General features: G+C 40.1%; 1 protein-coding gene across 21 annotated transcripts in view; it reads right to left on the bottom strand.

Moving 5' to 3' along the window:
* The window catches only part of ADGRL2 (adhesion G protein-coupled receptor L2), a 292,149-nt gene that overhangs the window by 48,508 nt on the left and 217,167 nt on the right, over positions 1-26,474 (bottom strand). For 14 of the 21 annotated variants that reach the window (XM_089684380.1, XM_089684382.1, XM_089684383.1 and 11 more), the window contains exons 6-12: positions 14,740-15,039; positions 13,441-13,544; positions 13,157-13,342; positions 11,468-11,506; positions 5,955-6,138; positions 3,636-3,758; positions 322-527 (exon numbers count right to left, since the gene is read on the bottom strand). In XM_089684380.1, the coding sequence (XP_089540506.1) occupies positions 322-527; positions 3,636-3,758; positions 5,955-6,138; positions 11,468-11,506; positions 13,157-13,342; positions 13,441-13,544; positions 14,740-15,039 (1,142 nt within the window). The remainder of the gene's footprint in view (positions 1-321; positions 528-3,635; positions 3,759-5,954; positions 6,139-11,467; positions 11,507-13,156; positions 13,343-13,440; positions 13,545-14,739; positions 15,040-26,474) is intronic. The other 7 variants (XM_089684386.1, XM_089684372.1, XM_089684387.1 and 4 more) reach the window with 1 other exon arrangement.

The raw sequence follows: 26,474 nt of genomic DNA, 5'->3' as shown, positions 1-26,474 counted from the left end.
TAATCAGAGTTTAGATGGAGCTGCCCTGCTGCTAAGGTAAGAGTTAATTTTCGCTCACAAATGAACTTGGCTCATTTACATTTTCATGTTGCCAGCGAATTAGCTTTCATTAAGAATACACTTAAGTTCTAATAATCACTGATCCAGCTTTCATTTAATTTTATGTTCGATGACTCAAAGAAATTCTTCCTGTGACCTAGAGGCGCACTTCAGATCCTAATAGAAACTTCGTTTTATCCCCCCTCCTTCCTTTTTTTTGCCCTCAAGAAATCCTCCCTTTGGCAAAGCTTTGCACATAAAGAATAAAATAGGATCACTCACGTCGATGTGTTCCAGTGTGAAGTGCACGGGATCCGATAAAGTGACGCGGCTGGATTCCTTGTTGATGGTGGCGGCGATGACGTGGGAGTTGACGGCTATGGTGTGGTTGCTGTTGGCGAATTCTCCTCCCAGTTTTATGGTGGCATTCTCCGTGCTGAGGAACTGGCCCAGGCTCTTGTACAGGATGAAGACCAGCTTGGCTAGACCTAGAGTAGAGGGGAGAACACAATGCTCATGAACGTATAGACATGGTTTCCACCATAAGTAAGAAGTGTAAAGTGTATCAAAAGCCACTTTTTCATTTAGTATATATGTATATAGTAGAGAAGAGTTAGATTCTCTATCTGGCTTGTATTGCTTTATGTGTCCCCAGATTTACCCTCTTCATTTATCTTGGTGACCACTGTCATAGAAATTGAAGGACAATAAGGACAATAACTGCTTAGTAAAGGCTTTCTTTTACTTTAGAAATATTCCCTCCCACTTGCCTCCGAGACACAGAAAGAAAATCTTCTCAATGGACAGTAAAAAATACAACTCAACAAGGCTCTTAACCATTCCATACTCTGTAAAAAGATTGCTTCAAACATGCTTTAAAGTTGAACTCCAGCTATGGCAATTTTCATGTAGTTACAGTGGTCCAGCTTGGCTGGACAAGCTCCATCTTTGTTGGTTGATCTCCAACTTTGGTCCAGCTTGGTTGGATGAATTTGTTGGGAACCTGGAAGCTAATGGAGATTACTGGGGTAACTGTGTCCACTACAGTGATTACCACCTTCCTATGAGATACCACCTTCCTATGAGATCCTACAGGTATGGTCTATACATAATGTATACTTACATTGGACAAAGCTGGATTAATGAAACTCTGTAAAAATTGCCATATCTGGAATTCAGCGTTAAAGGCTCATTCACACCTTCAGTTAAGGGCCGAGAGTGGATGCCTGTGGTTAGGGACAGATGGTTGGCCCTGGATGTAATCTGTGTCCATGATCTATCCATAACTGCAGGATGTGTTGATACATGTGAGCAGTGGTGTGTAGTTGCGGCTCTTGTCAGCCCGTCATAGCTTTGTACAAGCTTTGTGGCTAGAGCAGTTTGCATCCACCTGTAATTTCAACACCAGTAATATACTAACCAGTCCTAAATACAGGTGAACGAGCCACAAGACTAAACTAGCTTATTTCTGTAGCCATCTTGCTTGGTAATGTATGCAGAGACCCAGAAAGTGGTGGAGGATTTAGAACTTCTGTGAGGATTTGCTGCCACCTTTGTGCTCAATGGGGAGATTTATCCCTTGCTTAGGAAACAATCATGGTTTAGAAAGTTGTATCCAGTGGAAAATGTCCCCTCACTTCCTTGTCCCCAGCAATAGACATACTGTGCTTGCACCTTGCTTTCAACTAAAAGGCACAACTGTACTGTTACCATTCAGACATTGTAAACATCTCAAGATACGCCCACATATGGCAATAAGGCCAAATTTAGTTGTGTAGCTCAACCAATACACAAGTTTCCAGTGCACAAGAAATGAAGCATAAGGCACAAAGTAAGGCTTTATAAAGGCTTTATTTCTTAGGCTAGCCAAAGGCATAATGCTAAGAACACACAATACAATCTGATTGTACAATCTCCCTTAGGTCTACCAACAAATTAGTAGTATGAATGCCTACCTGACCAGATATAATAAACTAAATGTATTGTTTAAAAAGTTCTGTTAAATGTAAATTAGAGTATACAGACATTGTACAATCAGATTATAACCTGTATGGACATTAGAAGACCAGACATAGCAATCCTTTCATACAAAGGAACAATCTAGTGAAAACATTTGTTTCTAACACCAAAACATAGAACCATTGTTTCTAATATTGAAACACTGGTTCTGGGTTCAAGAAATAAGTAAATGTGTGTACAATCACCATCAGGATCTTCAGTTGGAAAGACAGATACAAGAAAACAATTTTCTTCAACAGAAAACATACACAAAAGACAAATGGACAAATTTGTTGGTGCAACTGATGAAATTGGAACCACATTATGCCTGTATATGGCAAGCATTAAGGAACCAACATACTAAACCTGTTTTTCAACTTCAGTACCCCAACAGGCCATGTTCTGGGAATTTTCCTTAGATAAAATAGTTCTCCTGAATCCCAAGCCATTGACATTGTATTAAAGCACTTCTACAAGATAAAGGAAACCCTGAGAACATAACCGGTTGGGGTACATGAGGACTAAGGATAGTAACCACTGTACTAAAGGAATATCACATCACTGCTTGTAAATCGGTAGGTAGACAATATCTCTAACCTATTAAGGGGTTGTGCTTAATAAGGGGACCAGCCTTCGTTAGCTACAGCAAGCTAAACAAAATCTGTTTAAAAAGGTCTTGGTGGACCATCATTGTGTCTTTACCAACACAACAGAGCCCCATGTTCGAGGTATGTTTTTTTTGTATGAAAAGATCAGACATGGCATGTGGGCAGAGTCAAATGAACTGTCAAAGGGGCAAGCAATGTAAAAGAACACAAATGTTCTCAAGGTAGAAAACGTGAAATCATTTTGCTTACCTGATACCCTAAAATTAAAAAAAAAATACAAAAATAAAATAAATAAATATATATATATATATATATATATATATATATATATATATATATATATATATATATATAAAAAAATCTATAAATTGATATTTAAATGTGTTGGATGCATTCTAACTTCACCACAATAGAAATGAAAAGGATCTGACAAGACATCACCCAAAAAATTTTGCTTATTGACAACAACTTGTAAAAGAAGCCTAAGAAAAAAAAATCTAATATATAAATAGATTTTTAAATGTGTTGGATGTATTATTACTTCTCCACAGTAGAAAGGAACTTAGAAGGCATCGCCCATCATCATAAAAAATGTTTGCTTATTGAAACGTAAAAAATAAAAAAAACTTCTAAACTAGAAATAGATTATTAAATGTTTTGGATGTATAGTAACTTCTCCACAGTTTAAAGAAAAACGAAATGACACAACAACACCCAAATAACGATTATTAGCTCACTGCTTGTAAATCCATAGGTAGCCTCTCTAAAGAAGAAAGGTCCTCTTTAACCAGAACCAACAAAACAAAGTCTGTTTAAAAAGACTCTGCAGAACGTTGCAAAGCACGGCAGAAACTAGAGCTGCCATACAGATGTTTCCACAGCTCTTAAAAGAAAGAAAAGTTGGCATTTACTAATAAACAATTGGGATCCTTAGGTTACAGATCTAAGCGGCGGAACAATGGCAAGAAAACCACGTGACCGGCAACTTACCATTTCTGCTGTTCTGTTTGACGGTGTTGGCCGAGAGCTGGATCAGGTTACCTCCTTTATTGCCCTGAGGAAACTTCAACTCTTGCACCTGGCCCTCTGTACTGAGCACAGCCACCTCGAGGACTAGTTGTGGTGAAGGAGAGAGGACAGACATACAGCGATGGTTACAATGCAGCCATTATGAACACAACTCAACATGTGCGCAAGGGGGGAAAAACACTGAAACCATTCTGTTAAAGCCCCTTGTTAAAGAAAAAACCATGCTCAGACTCTATGAAAGGCACATTGAAACTGAACTCTGCAGAACTGCTCCTAATAGTCTTATAATGTTACATTATAAGATATTCTTCTTTTTTTCTTTGCTCTTTTGGCATTCGGAAGGCTTAGAACAACTCAATATATCTCCAAACCTGGGAATTTTTAAACCTTCCACTTCACGCTCCCAAAGCTAAACTTTGCTGTGCCGGGGGGAAAATATTTACACAGGATGCCTTCCCTGCACAGTCATCTTTTTCAAACAAAAATTCAATTAATAGAAGAAGAATCACAGTAATCCTCCCTCGTTAATTAACAATTAATGAAGTTTAATAATTACACGAAGATGGAAGACAACATGCTGCTCTTTCTGTATGACTGACGTGCAGATATAAACCTTGCCCTTCTCAAAAAAGGGAACCTGTCAGTAAAATAAAAATTTCCCTTGAAGGGTCTGCCAGTAAAGGTCTGAAGCTGAACTTGAGGTATGGATTGTATTTTAGCCGTGTAGTAGTAGTCACCACAGTCTTCCAGTTGTCCTGCTTTATAGGAACCACAGGAGGCTGCTCGCGCAGCACGGGTGCCATTCACAGAATGCCTTGCATTAATCTCAGTAAATGGATGAGGTGGAGAGGCGGGGTGGTGACATCATGAGATCAGGTCCTGGAAGACAGTGGTGATCACCATAGTAATGGATTCCACCGCAGTTCTATAGGTACGACTTATGCATACTTATGTTGTAACTATGCAGTTAAATTCATACCTGGAGTTCAGTTGTAAAGTGCAAGCAGTTAGAGTAGCCTCTTAAACTTTCCCATAGAGGGTCATAGAGGAAAAGCTCTAACGCTTCCAGGCAGTAGTGGAACTCAATGCTAAGCCTCACCCCCACACAGTTTTATTGGCCAAAAACTGTGATGGTCAGCCTTACTGACCAATAGGTATGTATAAGAGGCAGGAAAGGTTGGGTAAACACTAGTAGTGCCAAGAAGTGTCAAAGTCTTGGATTGGCGAGTTTGAGAGGCTGCTGTAGTTTTGCTTCCTAGAAAAATGTGCTCTAAACCAGCATGTTTTTGCTAATGAACACTTTCCCCTTGTGTCCTAGCATTTTATTTCTAGGGTATACAGCCTGTGGTGCATGTGAAGTGTAGTGTATGTCCTGTCTCATTCCTGGAATCTGTAGGGTGCCTGAGAACACTGCCGAATGCTGGGGATGATTTAACTCCTGCAAAGAGAAGTATCATGAACCTGGAAGAACTGGCCGAGTAGATGGTGGCGCCAAAATATGGGGTAAAACTGCAACAGTAATAACACCATTCAGAGCCAATCAAGAGTCAACTTTGCATGCTTGAACACTACTGCTGTGTCACAATTACTCAGATGCATAATGAGAATGTTTTGAGACAGCACAAGGGCTGATGTATTATCCTTCCAAAGCAAGTATTGTTTGACCTGAGCAAGTGTTACAATCTGTAACCCTTTACACAAGTTGGGATTTGGCCAAACGTAAATGTACAAATCACTACAAAGATGTCATCAGGGTAGACATCAGGCAGAAAGTACACGCCAATGACTTCAGATCCCACCCAGCTTAATTAGACTGAGATGTAGAATGCTGCAGCCCCACCTAAGAATGCCCAACTTCAATGTTTCACTCAATACAGGTTTCATTCAATATTGGAGTGGGTACATATCTTTCCATATCAGAGTAGAGATCATTCAGTAAAGTTTCACCATCATGAATGTATCAAGAGGCCTGGAGCTTGCAGTGAGACCATTAGGAAGAGGAAAGGTAGGTGTTTCATTAGGTACCAAGTAGGTGGCTATATCATGTAAGCATTTAAAAAGGCAAGGCTACAGGGAAAGAAAAATTACATCTAAGTTGGCAGATTTGTTGCCCACAGTAATCAGATTTCACGTCAGATTTTCTAACAATGCTAAAATTCAATTTATCATTATAGACCACGCTTCTCTTTGGCCTTTAAACTGAGTGTAATAGGTATTAGTGTTGTATATTCAGACAATGAAATGTCACAGATGAAAGAAAGATGTATTTTAGAAATTTACCTATATTTTCTGTGGGCATTGTGACCCTTGTTGGGTCTGCCAGGTTGTCCGCAAGTACAAAAGCTCCTTCCTCAAGAGTATCCAGCAACAAGGTGGCAGCATGGGTTTGCTCAGAAGAATTCATATCCCTCCAAGACTGAAGAGCATCTGGCCTTAGCAGGTTGTCCACCGTGTCAACAATTGCCTATTGGAAAAAACAAGCCCCGTTAGGTCCCTCTATAGCCACCAGGAGCTACTTAGTGGCATCTGAAAAATATGGAAGGTCAGGGTAATGTAAGCAAACTATAATCTATTTGGACGGAAATCGGAAAAAAAATGTGCGTACACCTGAAAGGAAGAACATGCACATAATGAAGCCGTACAGCACAACCACAGCTAAAATAAATACATAGAGAGCTTGCCAGTAAACTATAAAGAGGAGAAAAAAAATATGCATAACATAGCCAAAAGAAAAATACCTCTGTAATTATTGGTCATGCTGCATTTATGGAATAAAGTAGCTGCCAAGGAATGTCTAAACCAGAAATTTGATGTATATTTCAAGTGCACTTAGACCAGGCACCATACCAAGATATTATGCACATGGGTTGGATCCTAGATTAAAGACTGTTTGACTGCACACACTGTTCTGAGATACTTAAAGAATTTGATTAATGAGGGGATTGTAGGTGAGGAATCTCTGCCACGACTAGTTCCTACTCAAGTTAAACTCATCCCATCTGAGACCTCCTCTGCAGGACAAGGACATACAGTAAGCAAAGAATTTCTGCCACTTTAGAGGACTTAGCATCAAAATATATCTGTTCATGGTAAATGCAGGTTATGCATGCAGCCATGTAATGTGAAAGTGTAACACGGGTATTTATTACCTCTCACAGAGATCACAGTACTTTCCCTGGCAAGGTGTTCATCTACTTTTTATGACAAGAGGGCCAGCACCATCTTTGTTCAGGTATGATCTATGGTCAGCATCTACTTCCTGGATGCTGTTCGAAGGTGATACTATTATGTGGGTAAGAATTTTTTAAAGCTTGCTTTTTCACTATAAATTTCATTGTTTTCCTGAACATAATTAAGGTAAACCATAAGTGGTTAAACCAAGGCAAGGGGTCTTCTGTATGATGAAATCAGTGACTGGGCTAGGGCAGAAGGGTACCAGTAAGGAGTGAATAATTAATTGTGGCAAGGAATTTAAGACAGAGAAAGCACAGCATTATCTTCAAGGAAGGAAATGGTGAACCAAAAAAAAAATGTAAAAATGAATAAAACATCCAAACTCCGTATAAATTTGAGATGAGTTGTGTGTATTGTAACTTGTGCACAGTAGAAAAAAAAGAAAAAAAAAATGTGACTATTTTAAATTGGTTGACAAGAACAAAACAGTCCCAAATTAAACAACGCTGAGGATACATTTCTGCACAAAGTCATTTAATTTTATGTGCAAATGTGGCTTAGTGACCCACTGAGGGATGTTAAACCATTTACAACTGTTTGTGTTTCAATGTTGAGGAAACCATACAGAGAGCAAACCCAGCTTGCCCCTTCTTGGCCTCCTTCATCTGTCCACTAATAGCTCTGTAACTGGGTGTAAAGATAACGACTGCAGCCGACAGGTTTATTGTCAATTCCCGATTGTGAAGACGGAGCATGTGCAACTTGGAGCTCAGTCTCTGAGATTCAGACATGCAAAATAACATAAATGGAAACAGATTTTAAAGCTACACAATTGATATGAGCTCCACCAAAAGCATTCAATCAAGCTAAAGGCTTAACCAACTATCGGTCTGTTTCTCTCTAGGCATGGATTACACAACCCTGCCAGAGATGTCAGATGCAACATGCCGTGCCTTATAAAGAAGGGGGAGTTATAAACAGTAATAGGAGAAAGAAAGACTGTATTGATCAGCCATTACAATTGCAGCCATTGATCAGCCACTACAATTGCAGCCATTGATCAGCCACTACAATTGCAAGGATACACATAAGGAGGGAAAATATGGAACTTTTTTGTGGCTTGAGTTATGTGTATTACAAAAGCAGTAGGTTATAAAAAGAATAAAAAACCCACTAACATCTGCTATAGATGGTTTGAATCTCAGCCAGTTCAGCAGGGGTCGGCTGAGATGTATTATTATTATACAGGATTTATATAGCGCCAACGGTTTGCTCAGCGCTTTACATAGATTTGATCCATCCATGGGCAAGCTGATTGTACCCAAGTCAATCCATTGATCAACTTGGGTACAACTAGCATGTTGGACGTCTAGCATGTGATCACTGCCAGCGGCTATGGCCGCTAGCAATAATCACTGTGTTCTCCCGACAGGGACAGTTCCCCGAATTCACCCCCGGGAGAACACAATAGCTCCACGGGAGGGATTCCCCCATCAACATTTACTGTGCTGATAAGGGAATCGAGCAATTTTCTTTCCTTGCATCATCTACGGCCTGCCTAAGAGTTTTGGTATTCTTTAAAATTGTCAGCGGAACTATTTTGAATTAATTGTTTCTGTAATACTATTATAGGCCTCATTACTTTTTTTCTGCATTAAAAAAAATAAAAATTTTTTAAAAACATAAACCTTTTAAACAGATCCTGACATTCTGAACACACAATTTAGCCAGAAATTTATTTGCTGCATGACTGTCAGTATACGATCTGGAGTAAATGTGACAAAAATTAATAAAGGAAGAACAATTAAAAAATGCTAATGAAAAATATAGAAATATATTTTTTTCTCTAAATGGCATTTCTACACAGATAAAGAAATGTAAAAGAAGAGCGTAAAATTAGATAAACAGCTTGTGCGCCTTTTCATTCACGATCCGTTCATACTATTGGCTGCCTTCAGTACAACTTCTCCCATCTACACAAACTGTAGTTTCTGTTTGTAATCTGCCCCTTCTCTTCCCTGTCATTATTAGCAATGAAGATGGCAATTTTTTTTTCCTTTTACACATGACATTTCTTGTTTATTTAGTCTTGACCAAGCTTAGATTGTTATGATAAAGTATAAATAGCGAGCTAATACCTATACAGAGAAAGGCCACCTCTGTCCAAGTATATAGCAGTACTGTGCTCACTCAGCTGACCCCATTAAGATGAGGCCTAGCAAACGTTTAGCCAGTGGATCATTACTATTTCCATATTTACTCCGTCTTCGGAGCATTGGGCCATCATTTAGGATGTCAGCAATGCTCTAACCATTTACTAACTACTTATCCAATGCAAGGAATAGGACAAAGTCAAGCTTATATTTACTGTCAAGGATCTCCTAATCTAAGGACTAGCCACACTATTGTGAAAATTTATAGCAGCTACCAACCCCTCTACTTGTCTTCTCTGGTGACTTGTAGATGACACAAATTTTCTGCTGTAGTGGATGACAATGCTCATCTAAAAACTTTGAACCATGTATGGGCAGGCCTGCCAGATTTTACATGTGATTATTGCCAATGCCTGTTAAAGTTGCAAGCGATAATCACTGTGTTCTCTGGGTGGGAACGGCTTCTGCCACCAGGAGAGACTGTGTTGATGGGGCAATTGAGGGATTTTCTTTCCTGCAACCCATAGTTGCAAGAAAGAAAATCGCTCCATCAATGGCCAGCTTAAGCAGCTACAAACCATTGATGTACCTAGGATGTCAACATGAGTGGTACTGAAGATGGTGATTCTGTAGCCAGATGAATAGGCTGCAAAAAGTTAACTGTTCAATGACGGACCTACAAATCTCGTCAGGATTTTTGTGGCCCAGACCTATCACTGGTGTAAGAAATGTCCCTTCTAGTGATTAAAATGCTTAGGCAGGTTCTTCCGTAGGCAATACTAAAAGAATCAAAAGTATATATCCCAGCGCCAAAAAAAGAAAAAAATATATATTTATGCAGCTGTGCACCAGTGAAAAAACACCAATAATAAACAACACAAAAACAGCGCAAAATCTAAAATTGAAATAACACAAATAGATAAACACTAAATTTATAAGTGTCCGTGAAAAAAAAATATATATATATATATATAACTCCTTATTCCCTTCAAAACCAATAAAAAATCAATCAAAAATCTTCCAAATGTGCTTCCACCTATCCACCACGTGAGAAATAATGTTGACCGCACTCACCAGATGGAGGTGTGTAGTGAGCCTTATAGGATATAAGGGATCCTATAACCCCTCCAAAGGAACTCAAATCTCCTATACCATAGCAGGGTGAAGAAGGAGATTTGAGTTCCTTTGGAGGGGTTATAGGATCCCTTATACCCTATAAGGCTCACTACTCACCTCCATCTGGTGAGTGCGGTCAACATTATTTCTCATGTGGTGGATAGGTGGAAGCACATTTGGAAGATTTTTGATTGATTTTTTATTGGTTTTGAAGGGAATAAGGACTTATATATATATATATATATTTTTTTTTTTTTTCACTGACACTTATTATAAATTTAGTGTTTATCTATTTGTGTTATTTCAATTTTAGATTTTGCGCTGTTTTTGTGTTGTTGAATACTAAAAGAATGCTTGTGTGGGTTTTTTTTTTACATTCTGAACACCTTTGTTATACAACGCTAATCCATCTTAAAAACATTAAAAGACAAGTGGTGCCAAAGGCTTCCTTGGGATAGTTCAGTGCTCCTGCTAATAGCACTTTATCCAACTGGTCTACTTCATTAATCTCAAAGTAATACGGACCAAGACTTCATATCCAAATTTAAAATGATTCCTCTGCCACCAGGAAAAAAATAAAAAACTATTACATTTGCATAGTAAAAGTTGGCCTTTGATTTAGCAATTGAAGAGGTTCATTTTTCTTTATCCGGCCAGAAGAACTCATTTCTGAGTAGTGCCAGTGACACAGTTAGAAATTAAGGTCAAAATGCAGTGTTATAAGCAGCAGCTTGTGACAAAAGGTGACGCATAATGAGGGAAATGACAGACAGCAGTGCGGTAAAAACACATTTTTATACTGCAAATAAAATTTCTAATCATAGCATATTAGTGGGAGTGATAGAGTGAGACGGGGGGAGGTTTGAACCCATTAGGGGACAATGAGTGTCCTTCTTGCAAATGTCCTGTGATCTCATTACCAAATGGTTCCTCATGGTGACTCTTAACATGCACACGGACTGCACGATCAGCCGTCTGATAGCGAGAACTTGGCCAGTCAGGCATTGGCTTAAGATTAAGGGGGATTTCAGCTTGTACCAAGTATATTAAGCAATAACTGGAAAAAAATTTACTTCACTGGTCAGAAATCACAATTTATTACTAGTGGGTGAGAAATAACAGAAGACCTTTATCCTTCAAGATATGTCACCTCTATCTTTGCTTTATCGAGTTGAAGATTTTAAAATTTCTATAGGCAAAGTAGAAACCCCCTTTAATGAGGATCAATTTATTTGCCAGCTCCCAGCCAGATTCTGGCCAGATTCCCGGCATCCATGATGGATAGACGCGCAGTGTGACACGGAGGAGGAAGGGAACCACAAGACGTTAGGAGGTAATAGGAAAGAATACCTTTAAGTAAGCCTTGCAAGTCTTCTCTCGTTTTTGGAGCTTTGTAGAAAGAAAACCAGAATATTACATTAAAAAGGGAGATTTTTCTGCAAAGGGAGATCAGGTTTTGAAGTATGCAATAACCAAACGAGGGAAAGATTTCAAAGCACCCGTCATCCTTTGGAGACCTTAATCTGATATGAGTACAGGTATAAAAAGTAAAGCAAGTATAAGTACAAGAATCAATAAAGCTTGGGGGCAACCATAGATGGGAAGACCTCAGACTGTACAATGCTATGATGTTCTCAGAGACTAATGTCAACCTCTGGAAGCAGCATATGCATGGTGTGCATGGCTTAGTACCAGTTCAAGCCTATCCTACTATGTGCCTTTACTGGACTCCAAATGACCAACCAGAGCCAGTTACCTAAAAGAAATGTGCAACCTCTGGTTCGAGAACAGAAATGGGAACTGAATTTATTTTGTCCTTACAAGATCATACTTTCCACAACCATTCTGTCTGGTGATAACTTGCAATTTCTGGGGCCTCGAAACAATGAAAAAGATAGGAGTCCAAGAAAATGTCCTGCTGACACAGGAGTTTATTGATAAAAAAAATTTGCTGTGCGAGCTAAAGATTTGAATATTTGCATAGGCAAAGTAGAAACCCCCTTTAATGAGGATCAATTTATCAGCCAGCTCATGGCCATATTCTGGCAAGATTCCCGGCATCAAGGACGGATAGACGTGCAGTGTGACACTGAGAAGGAAGGGAATGCCTCAGCATTTGAACAACCTTCAGGATGATTCCCATAATGTGTCTTATATGTTTGTTTCCTATGATCATCAGCTCCATCTAGTGGCCATAATGTGGTCCTGATTGAGGTATTTATGGAAGATACTGCATTACGGCCACAAGGTGGCTGCTGAACATGGAAACAAACCATATTAGACACATTACAGAGATTATTCATGATGGCTGAGTGAATGCTGAGACATTCGCACAGCAATGTTTTTTTAATGAATGGATCCATTAGTGTTGATGTATAAAAAAAGATTTATATACAGTGTGTGTGTATATATATATATATACATATATATTGAAAGCAGGTGAATGTTAACTGGTTGCTATGGGTTCTGCACTTCTCTCTCCTTGCATGGCTTTGCTAAATAAGCCTGTATCAATATAGTGCCTAGAGTGAAAAAGGAGTATACGGAAGTATGGCAAAATGAAAAATATTTTTATGTCTTTGGATGGCTTTTCCAGCTAATCGGCATTGAAAAATAATGAATAATTCTGATTGAAATGGACACAGAATGAGCACGCTGCATGATAACACATCTGCTTACTGCTGCCCTCTATGTGATTCCCTTTCCCTGCATAAACTGCAATGTTTTACTGCATCCCATCCCTCATCTCCTTGTGGCAATGTTACAATGCATCCTAGCCCGCAGCAAGGCTAAAATGACATGAGACCATTGACAGCTGTGTAAACTTGTAGCAGGCTCTCAAGAGTCATTTTATGTTTTGCTTACACAACCTCTTTAAAATACTTTGGGAGCTTTCATCATGCATTTACCTAATGATAAATTAGATGACACCATTGGCATGATATCTTTTCAATTGCCACATAATAGAAAGTAAAGCACTTTAGCAGATCTCAGATTATGCCAGAAAATTCTAATAATTCAAAAGCAGACAAAGATTACCTTGTTATAACTGCGGCCAGCAGAGTCCTTCTCACTGGGCTTCATCCCTTGTAACTGAGCATCCAGAATGTCCACCAGCTGCTCCATGAGTCTTACCGAAGAGCTGACATCACCAGCAAATATGGGACCTTTGGTATGTTTTGCCAGCTCATTGGCGAGGCTGGCGGCGTTCTCTCCACTTCTAATCTGTAATGCGAATCAATCAGGCTTGTCAATATACGACACATGAGTAAATGCTTCTAGACCGCTAATAGTGGAGTCAGCTGAAGAAGACAGTGACAAACCTTTTGGGCCAGTTGGTTGACCCAGTGTGAGGTACAGTTGCTGAGATCTGGACCCCTGATGTTCCAGGTGCCGGTGGCGACTTGACAGAGGTATGAAGCCGTTCCTGGCAAACAAGGGACACAGAATGATACAATTTGTCGAAGGAATGGAAAATTTTAAACTTTGGGTTGTCACCAGAACAGTAAGGCAGGCCAAAGACGATGCAATGTTGAAGGAAAGAAAATCACAGAGTCAGTGGTGATGGGGGAATCCCTCCCGCAGAGCTTTTGTGCCCTCCTGGCAGAACAGAGTGATCACTGTTAGCAGCTATAGCCACTAGCAATAATCCAACAAGCTGTTTGTACCCAAGTCGATCAAAGGAGATGAAAACTTTTTGACATATCTTCCAACCACCTGCAAAATCTTCCTCTAATGCCTAAGCCACACCAGCGATTCTGTCAGTTGGTATGTGGTCCCCTCAAGTCCTGAATGAGCAAGGGTGTTGCTCCACTGCTGTTCCCTTGACCCCTGTCAAGAATCTGCAGCATTTCAGCTAGAAAAGAAGTGTGCTTAGAAATTAGAGTAGATTTTAGAAAAGTGGCAGTTGCAATTTCTGCCACTGCTCAGATCTTGCAGATGTCAGAATCACAAAACTGACATAGCCCTTAGACAGTGCTAAACCTGCTCTGATTTACTAGTTGAATCACTGTGGGTTCTGGCACTTGAGGATGTGCAGATGTTTCCATCTCCTGGCTGTCAGAAATCCAGCCATCTAAGGTAGCCATTCTCAACCAAGACTCCATGGAACCCTAAGGTTCCTCCAAAGGTTGTTAGGGCTTGAGTTGTAGTTGGCTGACCTCATTTGAGGGTGTCTGTTTAGTTTTGGGGCCAACACCAAAAGGCAGAGCCATCTGCGTGAACCCAATGATTTTTTTTTAACTTAAGAATGGCATTCTGTCCACCACTATAAAGGGGGGTATTTTTCCCACTGGTCTCAATGAGTTGGTTTAAGCAGGGGTTCCCAGAGACCTGAAGAGTATTTCAAGGGTCCCTCTGGAACAAAAGGGTTGAGAAAGGGTTGATCTTAGGCTTTGAATTTGAAAACCAAACAAGCCATGTAGGATATTATCTCTTAGTATTCATATAGAGAAGGTCTGACTGCACTACCTGACATATTGCAAACAACTAGAGAGTCGTCTTCTGAAATATGAACAAACCAAGAAAAAATATAAATGTCACATACACGACATATGAGCTTAAATCCCAAAACACACATTTTAGTCAACTACGATTCTATAAAAGCCAAACAGCAAACCTACCTCGAGTTCCTTTGGGGCAGGGACGTTCTACGACCACCCCCCTCTGTGTCTGCGGCCAGCTGATTCCCCTGGCATCTCGTGCTTCACAAAATTTTTCCGGCAGAGGTGAGGTGCTAGTAAGTGGTGGATTCCGTGTAGTGGACATTACTGGAGGAGGTTTCGGCCCTCGGCTCCCCTCCTTCATAGCTCCTGCAGACGTTGTGCTAACAAGACCTTTCTGTGAGGTGGTGGTTGTTGTAGTGGATATGGTGGTTTGAACCACTTCTGCCGGCGGCGTTTCTGCCACAATGGTTGTAGGCACTGCAGCAACAAAATTGGAAATATTAAAGAAGGCAGATAAAAAACACACAAAACTAAAAACAAAACAGGTTTTTAGATAGCCTTTAAGGGTCTAGCCCACCTAAAACATTTTAGCTTTAATGGACTTGTTCAGCCATTTGGAATTTTCTATTCCCCTTCTATCCTTTCTTTTTTTTGCAGGGTTATCTTAAAAAAACATATTTGCATGCTGTGACCAGCCACTGGGACCCTTCATTTGCCATAGGAAGCCAGCTGTCTTCTGGGTTCTTGCAGCCAACCCACGATGATGCAACAGCAGGTCTGCCTACAAGCTGCTGTGCGTTCCAACTTCTGCAGTCTTCTGGGATGTGTGACCAAAGTACCCCAGGAGGCTGCCGGGGCTGGGACACATGGGTGGCCCTGGCCATGCATCACTGGGGTTTAGCTGCAAGAACTTGGAGCTGCTTTATTTGCCTAGGTGAGAATGGAGGCAAGGAGTGGACTGGAGTAGAAAAAAAAAAGGATTTTTATATAGTGGAGGAAGGAGAGGTTCAACCTTTAAGTCCTTTATAGACTGCAGTGGACAGAGCTCCACTGTGAAATAAGCTGACCCTTCCACCACCTGCGTAATGATGTTCTCACTCTTTCTTTTCTCTTACAAATGCAGTAAACTATGTTTGACTCCAAAAGGAGTGATTTACAGCTGCGGGAACTTTGTCCAGGACTGAAGCACTGATGGAAGAAGTTGGTGGCGCCACCTACAAATGTTGGTGGACAGAGCTTCATGGCGAAATTAGCTGACTCTTCCACCACCTGTATAATGATGTATCCACAATTTCTTTTCTCTTACATTATGGCAAATGCAATAAACTGACTCCAAAGGGGCGATTTACAGCTGCAGGAGCTCTGTCCAAAAAGGAAGCCCAGAGAGAAGACATTGATGGCTCCACCTACAAAACATCCATTTAAAAACTGAAGTGATCCTTTGCTAGACGGACATTTTAAAATAAGTAAAAAAAAATGGTATAATGTTTACCCTGAAGATGAAAGATGAAATGAACCAACAGATTTCAGGTACTTGTAAATTATTTAAGTAATGCTAACATATGCTTAAGTGATACTAATATGCAAATAGTACACAATCTTCTCTTGCAAAAAATCATGTCACACATGCCTAACCCATACAGCATTTAAAGTGGAACTTCACTCATTCACATCATTGACTATTTTTAATCCTTATGCTGCTATATCATATTTACTAGTTTTTATTTATTTAAAAAAAATTTCAGTTACTTCCTGTTTTCCAGGTCTAGGCAGATGATGTCATACAGTACATCCCAGGAGTCTTAAGCAGAGGAGGGGTTTTCTTAGCTAAGCATGCCCTCCTTTCTTCATGCTTGAGCTAAGGGTAGATGGATTCGAAGAAGTAAATGCTACATGAATCATCTGCCCTTACTCAAGATGGCCACAGCCCAAAATGCTAGGAGTTGTTTTTCAAAGTGATTTTTCAGCAAAAAAAAGGATGGATGTATGAATTTGCTTTGAATATTAAAAATTAGTGATACTGTACAAACAATCGCATAAACTATCCACGTCAGACTGGTACATCTCCCTCATCCTCACACAACCTATCCCCTCCCCCCTCCACTTCCCCCCCCTTTTACTCTCCCCAGTTTAACCCCCCTCAATACCTACTACACCTCCCTACGGTTCAGTCCACCCCAAGCATACCTCTGATGTTTATGCCGCAACTATAGCTCCGACCCCAGCCAAAAGGTGGGGTAATTGTCTAATGAAGCTGTATTGTATGCATACATTCTAAACTGAACCATATGTTTATCTCTGTTAAAAAAAATTTCTTGAAAACCTTCAATAAAAATTATTGAAATTAAAAATTAATTAGATAGCTTTTTTTGGTTTGTGGTGCTTAGATTCATTGTAGTTTGCTTTACGATTTCTCAGCAAAACTATGGCTACTGCCCCTCCTAATGATACATCACCTGACTACAGCCACCTGCTGGTAGGACAGTGAAGTGCAGCAGTAAAGCAAAGGACTAACAAGGGTTAGGAACAAGCAGTTTTATAAAATTGATAGAATAAATGCATTTAATACACCTATTAGGGCTTAACGCTTACCTCCAGCCAAAACCTTTTTTGTATTTGTGGATACAGCAGGGAAGCATTAGAAACCCCCATTGGTTTTTTTATTGCTATCCAGGGCTCAATCACTGTACAATCACATTAATTCTGCCAAAGATTATTTAATATGTGATCTTGCCAAACTGATTAGAAAGTAAAGGCGAGGCCTTGAAGTTCGTACAAGTTGTACAGTTGGATTGCAACGTGTTTGGTGAGCTTTGGGGTCACCATATATGTTACGATCTGACAGTATAATCTTTATACAAACATTTATAAATTCACCAAAACTATGTAACATAGGGACCTACCTAAACTCTCCAATCAATTTCTATCCAATCAAGCAGGACCTTGCGTTATATAGTTGTTGGTAGACTTAACATGCAAGGACTTTTCCGATTGGATACCTATTGATTGAATATATTAGGTAGGTCCTCGTTTTACATAGTTTTTGTAAATCTAAAACTGATTTATGGTCAGATTGTAATGTGTATGGTGACCTTTAAAGAGATTTCAACTCAATTGCTGTCACGGTGACAACAGTTTCACCATACAAGAAGTGAGGGAAAATCTTGAACATGGATACATACCAAAATAAATATCTTAATGGGGTTCTAGCTTTTCTCTATCCCTACTTAAAAATGAATTTTTATTTTGGCTTGCGTTGTCTCCATTTTATTCCCAACTTACAGTATATAAAAAAGCTGGGACTTTAAGTCACAGGTCATTACTAAACGGCTAGACTCTAATCTTATACATATGGATTCAGCTTAGCAAAATGCCTCCAGCCTAGCCTGATATATAATGCAATACTTACACAACTGACAAAGTTTCAGCTTAATACACATTTTGGATGATTAAAGACACTGCTAGTAACATAACACATATTCCACATTTTTTTTTAATTATTTATTTTTACCTCGGCCACTTTTTTTTCATATCAGTTAATTTGTTTCAGTGTTTTTTTTATTATGATCAGAATCACAAATACATCATTAAAGCAATATATTTTTCTATCCAGATAATAATGAAACATTCCATAGTAACATCTTGTATTCTTCTTTTGACCCAGAGGGGTGAACTCGTCTCCTTTCTTACTTTTTCTGGGTCTTACCGAAACCTCTCTGTTATGCTATTGAGGAGTGCCAGCACTGCCTGAAAGAAGGTGTGTGGCCTTTTTAGGTAGCCCATAGTTCTCTGGGGATTCATTATTGCGTATTAAAATTTTATATCCCCTTCTTACTCTATCCAAAATGAAATAAACAGTTTTGCCAAAAGTTCTACTTTAAAATCAAATCTGTGCCCTCCCCAAGCAGGAACAGGCTGATGTGCATAAAGAACTGATCTTGCCTTTCCTTGGCTAAACTTTGGCCACCCAAAAAAAACAATACCAAATATGGAGGTGCATGTGACAGCACCAGTGCTCGGTGACTGGGCCACTGTAGTCACATGGGGTTATGGGAAGGCAGTCCATTCTGTTGTGATCTCCAACTGGAAACCCATCCTGAGCATATACAGGACTGCCTTTCCCTTTCTTCATAGCTAGCTGAATGAGTGAAGCACAAGTTCTCTAAAAAGCCAGAGTTTCAGAAAAAGGCTGGCAATGGCAGGTTCCACTATTCTATCTTGGCAGGTGTACATGTTTTGGTGATATCTGCATTTATGCTAAACTTTGCAGTTGACTATAAAAGTAGGAAAACAAGTAATTTGTGCACAAGGTGCTAGTTGCTTGAATGGAAACAGGGCAGTGACAGTGGTACTGCACAAAGACTTGGTGGTGTTTCACTAGCTCAGCCCATTGTGGCATACAAGGTCCAAACCTCAGGAGCAGTCCCGATTAACAGCCTCAAGCAGTATACAGGCTTTTTGGTGCTTCAGGGGGTGGGAGTTCTTGGGGTGTTGTCCAGGGGGTGAGGTTGGTTTGGGGGAAGGAGGTTGGGTCTCCTGGGGAAGGGCTGGGGGAAGAGGTAGGGTGGTTTTTTGGGGTTGGATGCTGGGTTGCCATTTCTATTCTGTATTTTGTAATACATTTGATGTAGCCATAAGTTGGTGTCAGTTCCCTATTTTCTTTTTCTTTGATTCCAGTCATTTTTAGGGGACACTCGCCATTACTTGGGTAGGGCCCCGCTTATCTTTAACTGTGTGGGGAAACCCGGGGCCACTTTCTTTTTATGTACTGTTCTCAACATGCCAGAAAGTTGAGTTCTGTATGTACATGCTGCCATCGCTATAGGTGGAGAATAAAGGGAAGTTACTGCCCATGCAATTGGCTTGGTCCAACATTGGCTGTTGCTCCGCTATATAGAGGTAGTGCACACAGAGCATGGTGCGGTCACCAGGAACCACAAAAAAAAAAAAAACAATACTACTACTGAGGAGAGAATGGGGCTGCCAAAGCTCTGCTCAACCCCAAATTCATAACCACCATTGTTCAGCCTTGTACAACCCTGGCAGAATCTGTATGAAAGAGTTCTGTAAAAAAAAAAAAGATATTTATCTCAATTCTGGAATTTGCATTATCTAAATATTCAATGCATTATACAGAAACGGACCTCCGAGTCCCTGAAATGAGTACAATACAAACACTTTCAGCTGGGCACAATGAATACATCACAACTCTGCTAGCATAAAGGCACAAGACAGGTAATGAATACTATTTGCAAAGCCGATTCTGCTTTCATCTCTATTAGTACTCAAGCAGCTTCCTTAGCCAGCTTTGTATCAACCAGGCTGCCATGATACGACTCCCCGCAACCGTACGCCGCGTATCAGTTTCCAAAATCACGTTACCAAGCTGATTTCAGGCTAAGGATCAGATCAAGCTTGAAGACCGACGTTTAGATACCCGTGAACGATAAAATTTCCCCCTATTTATCTTCCATTACCACCTCTGTGAATTCATCCTTTTTTATTCCGGTACAAATTTGAGTGACGGGAAAAGCTGCTTCATATCGGCACATTGTGGACAAAAAGGCCTAAACGCTGATACAAGATTAAAAAAATGAAATGTTTCTAGACAATGCCATGCATGAAAAATAATTCCTGGGCCATCTTCCTACCCAGGCCTGATTTTTGCTTGAAAGATTTCACCATGCCTGATTAGCTCTGAACAGAGACGAGAGTTGCATGCATGTCTTCCTTAGAGATGGAAGATTTTTATGAACTGACATGGCTTCTTTAGATAAAAACCCTTAGAAAAGAGAGAGCGAGCCACTCAATCAAGGGACGGTATGCACTGCTGAATGAGAAGTGACAAAACTGGAGGAAGAGCGTTGAAGAAGGTCGAGAAGCCCAGCTTCTAGGCCCTCTCTGCCACGGTAAAGTTTGGACGCAGAGAGTAAATTAATTGATAGAAGGTCTTTCTCCTTGATTTAGCCTGTGGAATTTAAAAGCCAGGCTTCTACAATTCCCAAGGATTTCTTGGTGGGGGGTGAGGCCTAGTTCACACGGGAGACACTGAAAAACGGGGGCAGATGCTCAATGCATTGTTCAGGGGCTGCTCGAAGCTTGCATCCTGGCTGAAATTTAGGAAAATAAGAACTACAGCAAGGTTAAAGGCACTGATTCTTCACCGATAGGCAACATAACAGCTTTTTTTTTTTTTTTTTTCCCATTTCGACCTACATCAAATAGTGTATTGATAAACTAAACAGGCCATGAAATTTCATTAGAATCACATGTAGGTTTAAATCAATTTTGACATTGGATGTGTTTGGCGGCAAATTGCTCCCATTATCCAAAACAGCAACAACAATTAAATAATTAAAAGAAAAAACAGGGATGATAAAGCATGTCATTGAAGGGTCAGTCCACCAAACAGAAATATTTTTTTTCCACTTGTGACATTTGCTGGAGTGTTAATGCTCTACTCCAGGTTGGCTGTACCCCCCCCCCCCCCTGAATGCTCTGTAGTATCCTCTCAGTATTGAAGTCCCTACTTTTTATTGATAACATTTCCAAGAGTCAATTTTAATCCAAAAAATTAGATTTTTTTTTTCATGCCTATGCTCAACATTTTTTAAGGATCATTGGGAATCAAACTGGAGCCATGCTGTATTCAACAAAGGTATTACATGTGATACTCAATAGATGTGCGGTTGCCTTTCCTCACCTCTCGTAAAAATGATAGTTGATTAGTTTTCAACACTTTCTCAATCACTGACCAGGAAAGCCAGAAGCTTTGCTCTACATTTTTGCATCTTTTGGCAAATTTCTTTCTTTTAATTGTCTGCAGGAGGTCATCAATGGAAACCATATTTATTTCTATAGTTTTTTTTTCTTCTTGAGTTGTATTTTTAAATATCCTTAATTTAAAAGTAAGTAGTTATCGATGATGTCCATTTAAAGAAATGTATGACCAATCATGAACTGGGGTTACAGACAGAGAAAAGTAAACAGGTTCTGCTCTTTACCACCAGAACACATCGATGATCAAGATGTTATCACTCACATACTGAGTACTGCTGGTCCCAAAAAGAATTTTAAAGTTTTTAAGTTCACCTAAACCCAAAAAACATAGTATAACACAGCTTACCAGTCCTTCAATGTGGTGGTTGTATAAGGCTTTGTTCACACAAGCCCACATTAGGATCACTCTTCAGAGAGCATTTAACAGGTGGTGGGGAGTCATTGCATCGCCTCCTCTCCACTGGGGAGATTACGTGACCGGACCAGAGCGCTCTGAGAATAGGTAAATACATGCATCCTCCTGCTACAGGGTAGTTAGAATAAGAATTAGAAGGGGTGGGAGCAGTTTTAGTCTTAGTTAGAGAATGGACTTCCACTGTAAGAACTGGTAAACTGGAATAGATTACAATTTTGTTCTTGGGTTTAGTTATCCATAAAGCTACCCACAGAAATAAGGACTGTGGTCCAATCCCCTTGTCTTGCTGCTATGATTAACAGTCACCAAAGATCCATTATCTCCTGCGCTCGAAGACTCAGATCAAACAGGCGTTAGTGACAAGCAGCGTGTTGTGTGTTCATCCGCTGGTGATCAGAGGTTGTGCAGCTCTAACATGAAGCTGGGGAAGCTTAATAAAGCTGTAGAGGAAGATGAAAGAAAGAGCGCACAAACCTTGTGCATTACCTCAATAAATAGTGACTAATTTTATTAATAAGGAAATATACTCACAAAGTGATGGTATAACAGGCATAAGTAACCATAATCCAAACAGGGTTACAGGTAAATCGAAAAGGGGGGGATGAAAGCTAACGCGTTTCGAAGGGTGCTCCCTTCTTCATCAGAGCTGGGTTGAGCAGATAGAGACTTCAGTATGGCAGAGTTCCCATGGCAAGGAGATATTCAGCCACTGAGTGTCAGTATTACAGCAGTTCAGCCTGTTATACCATCACTTTGTGAGTATATTTCCTTATTAATAAAATTAGTCACTATTTATTGAGGTAATCTGCAAGGTTTGTGTTCTCTTGCTATGATTAACAGTACTGACTGTGCTACAGGTGCAAGTAAAAAACACCCTACAGAGCCAATCAGTCACATGTTTATGTACCTGCTGCCTGAGCATCCAACTACCCTATGTAATCTCTGTTTCCTTTGATGGGATCAAGCTAAGTGACAGATGGGAATGGGGACTTAAGGCTGAAGAGAAAAACAAACCAGGCCTCTGGCACATAGCTCAATCTTTTTTAAAGCCTTACCACTTAAATCGGCCATAAATTGTTCGCATCTCAGCCGGTTCAGCAGGACCGGGTGAGATTTGATTTGATCCAAACTGGTTGCACTGAAGTGGATCCATTGATTGACTTCAGAACTACCAACCGGTTGAATTTATTGCATGTGGTTACAGTTGCCAGCAGTAATCATTATGTTCTGCTGGTCGGGAAGGCTCCCCACTGGCAGAACACAATAGTGTTGTGGGAGGGATTCCCCCATCAACACTGACCCTGTTGGGAAAAACAAAAGAAAATTGCATCATTTATAGCCTGCCTTATATAAGTTGCTGGTAGGATTGTCCATTATGAAGAAAAAAGCAGCCCAGTTTATGCTGGAATTACCTCTAAAATTAACAAACTGTGCCATAATCCCGATTCTTTTTTCTCCTACTCTCCATCAATTTTGTTTTTCCTTCAAAAACCGCGGGAGAGCTGATCAAGTTTGGCAAAGCGCTATTAATGTCATCATTAGGTCCATATCCCACAGCACGCTGTGCTGATTAGTGTGTATTTAATCACTCCGATGTGTATTAAAATTAGCAGCGTTCCATTAGCCTGGATCGCAGGTAATTCTTGATACATGTAGGCTATTTTTATCCCTAGAGATCAGTACTGATAACAGGACATATGACAGCTTCCTCTGCCTGTATAATTAGGGAGCAAACTAGCAATCAAAGCAATATGGCATGTACAGGCCCGTACCTTCCCTTTCCATTATTATTAAACCAGAAAAAAAAAAAAGAATATTTATCATATTACACTGACTGTATAGCTCTTTTAGCTCCTATGTGCACATTACCGCCAAGGAATTATCAGATTTGAATGGCTTTGGGTACAGAAAGTCCACCCCCACACAAGTATTCAGTTATCAGATGATACTGTGTTGAAGTTGGAACCATTTTCCGACTTAAGGGTAATGTACACTCAAAGTTTATGCTTTGTGTTATTCTAGGTATAGTTTTATTACAGGTATTGTAGGGTTTTCTAGAGACCAGCAACTCCAGATATTTATCATCCTTGGCTTCATCTCAGCATTGCAGATCTCCTGCAGCCATTTCATCTCTACCTCTTCCAGCTTCATGGCCTTTCTTAAAGTTGGGTTTCCCTGTTAACACTTTCTGTGGGACATCACCTGAAAAGGGAAGTTCCGCTGATCCTCCTCTGTACCCCTTCCTATGCCTGTACTGGAAAGTTTTTTTTTATTTTTCTGGGAGCGAGTACCTATTTCTGGCAAGTACCTGCTCCCACTTCTGCTCAGCTTACCTAGGTGAGGAAAGCTAAATTCTGCTCCCCTGCCGCCACCTTCTGGGACGTGTCCCCGGAGAATGCGGAACTATTTGCATGTGCAGTAGGAAGTCACATTCCGCTTCCCAGTGTCAAGATGGTGGCGCCGGGGATCTAAAGACCAGTTCAGGTGATAACAGCAATGGCTCCCTGGACTGATAAGTGTTTGTATATTAAAAGTCAGCAGCTACAGTATTTGTAGCTATTGACTTTTATTTTTTTTCCCCACAATGGCCAGAGTTTCTCTTTAAAGTATAACTAAAGACAAAACTTTTTTTTAGCTATGGATAAAGTGGAGAGAAATTAGAACTCTGGGTTTTTATTGCTGTCTGTGTCTCTGTTAAAGAGATTCATCCTCTTCATTTGTCCTGTTTATTGTTATTACCAAGAGAATGAAAGTAAAAGAAACCCTCAAAACTTTGAATTGTCAGCAGAACAGGATTAGAAGGGAAACCTTCCAATGGGTGACAACCAGGGATTCCTTCATTTTGGAGGGACTACTAATGGCTATTGGACAGGAAGTGAAGGGAAATCTCAACAATGGGACACATACGGCAAAAAAAAAAAAAAAACCTGACAGGAATTATAACCCTCCCTTATGCTATGATTTAGCGCTACATGAAACTTTATATTCAATTTTAGAAATTGAGTTCACATATAAACTTTAAATACAGATTTGCCACCAAAAAAGCCAGCTGAATAGACCATGAAGGTACATCACCGCAACAATAAAGGCATCACTCTGCTCTCTACTTCTGATTAAATTGACAGCATTGGATAAATTAATGATGCCCTGAGGGGCTGAAATTGCTATCCTTTGCAGTCTGAGGTGGTGTGCAGGGGAGATATAAATATACAAAGAAATATATGAAGCTAATATAAATATCAAAATATATTTCTCCCCCCCCCCCCTCACAGATGAATAATATACAGTGCACTAATATATACAGCCAGGTCCATAAATATTGGGACATCGACACAATTCTAACATTTTTGGCTTTATACACCACCACAATGGATTTGAAATGAAACGAACAAGATGTGCTTTAACTGAAAACTGTTGGCTTTAATTTGAGGGTATTTGCATCCAAATCAGGTGAACGGTGTAGGAATTACAACAGTTTGCATATGTGCCTCCCACTTGTTAAGGGACCAAAAGTAATGGGACAGAATAATAATCATAAATCAAACTTTCACTTTTTAATACTTGGTTGCAAATCCTTTGCAGTCAATTACAGCCTGAAGTCTGGAACGCATAGACATCACCAGACGCTGGGTTTCAACCCTGGTGATGCTCTGCCAGGCCTCTACTGCAACTGTCTTCGGTTCCTGCTTGTTCTTGGGGCATTTTCCCTTCAGTTTTGTCTTCAGCAAGTGAAATGCATGCTCAATCGGATTCGGGTCAGGTGATTGACTTGGCCATTGCATAACATTCCACTTCTTTCCCTTTGGTTGCTTTTGCAGTATGCTTTGGGTCATTGTCCATCTGCACTGTGAAGTGGCGTCCAATGAGTTCTTAAGTATTTGGCTGAATATGAGCAGATAATATTGCCCAAAACACTTCAGAATTCATCCTGCTGCTTTTGTCAGCAGTCACATCATCAATAAATACAAGAGAACCAGTTCCATTGGCAACCATACATGCCCACGCCATGACACTACCACCACCATACTTCACTGATGAAGTGGTATGCTTAGGATCATGAGCAGTTCCTTTCCTTCTCCATACTCTTCTCTTCCCATCACTCTGGTACAAGTTGATCTTGGTCTCATCTGTCCATAGGATGTTGTTCCAGAACTGTGAAGGCTTTTTTAGATGTCGTTTGGCAAACTCTAATCTGGCCTTCCTGTTTTTGAGGCTCACCAATGGTTTCCATCTTGTGGTGAACCCTCTGTATTCACTCTGGTGAAGTCTTGTCTTGATTGTTGACTTTGACACACATACACCTACCTCTTGGAGAGTGTTCTTGATCTGGCCAACTGTTGTGAAGGGTGTTTTCTTCACCAGGGAAAGAATTCTTCGGTCATCCACCACAGTTGTTTTCCGTGGTCTTCCGGGTCTTTTGGTGTTGCTGAGCTCACCAGTGCGTTCCTTCTTTTTAAGAATGTTCCAAACAGTTGTTTTGGCCACGCCTAATGTTTTTGCTATCTCTCTGATGGGTTTGTTTTGTTTTTTCAGCCTAATGATGGCTTGCTTCACTGATACTGACAGCTCTTTGGATCTCATCTTAAGAGTTGACAGCAACAGATTCCAAATGCAAATAGCACACTTGAAATGAACTCTGGACATTTTATCTGCTCATTGTAATTGGGATAATGAGGGAATAACACAAACCTGGCCATGGAACAGCTGAGAAGCCAAT

This window comes from Staurois parvus, unplaced genomic scaffold (genome assembly GCF_062004578.1).
Source record: "Staurois parvus isolate SC_StPar_1 unplaced genomic scaffold, SC_StPar_1.0 ptg000347l, whole genome shotgun sequence".
NCBI lineage: Eukaryota > Metazoa > Chordata > Amphibia > Anura > Ranidae > Staurois > Staurois parvus.
Note: the sequence above shows the minus strand (reverse complement) of the source record. Positions and strands in the feature narration are given on the sequence as shown.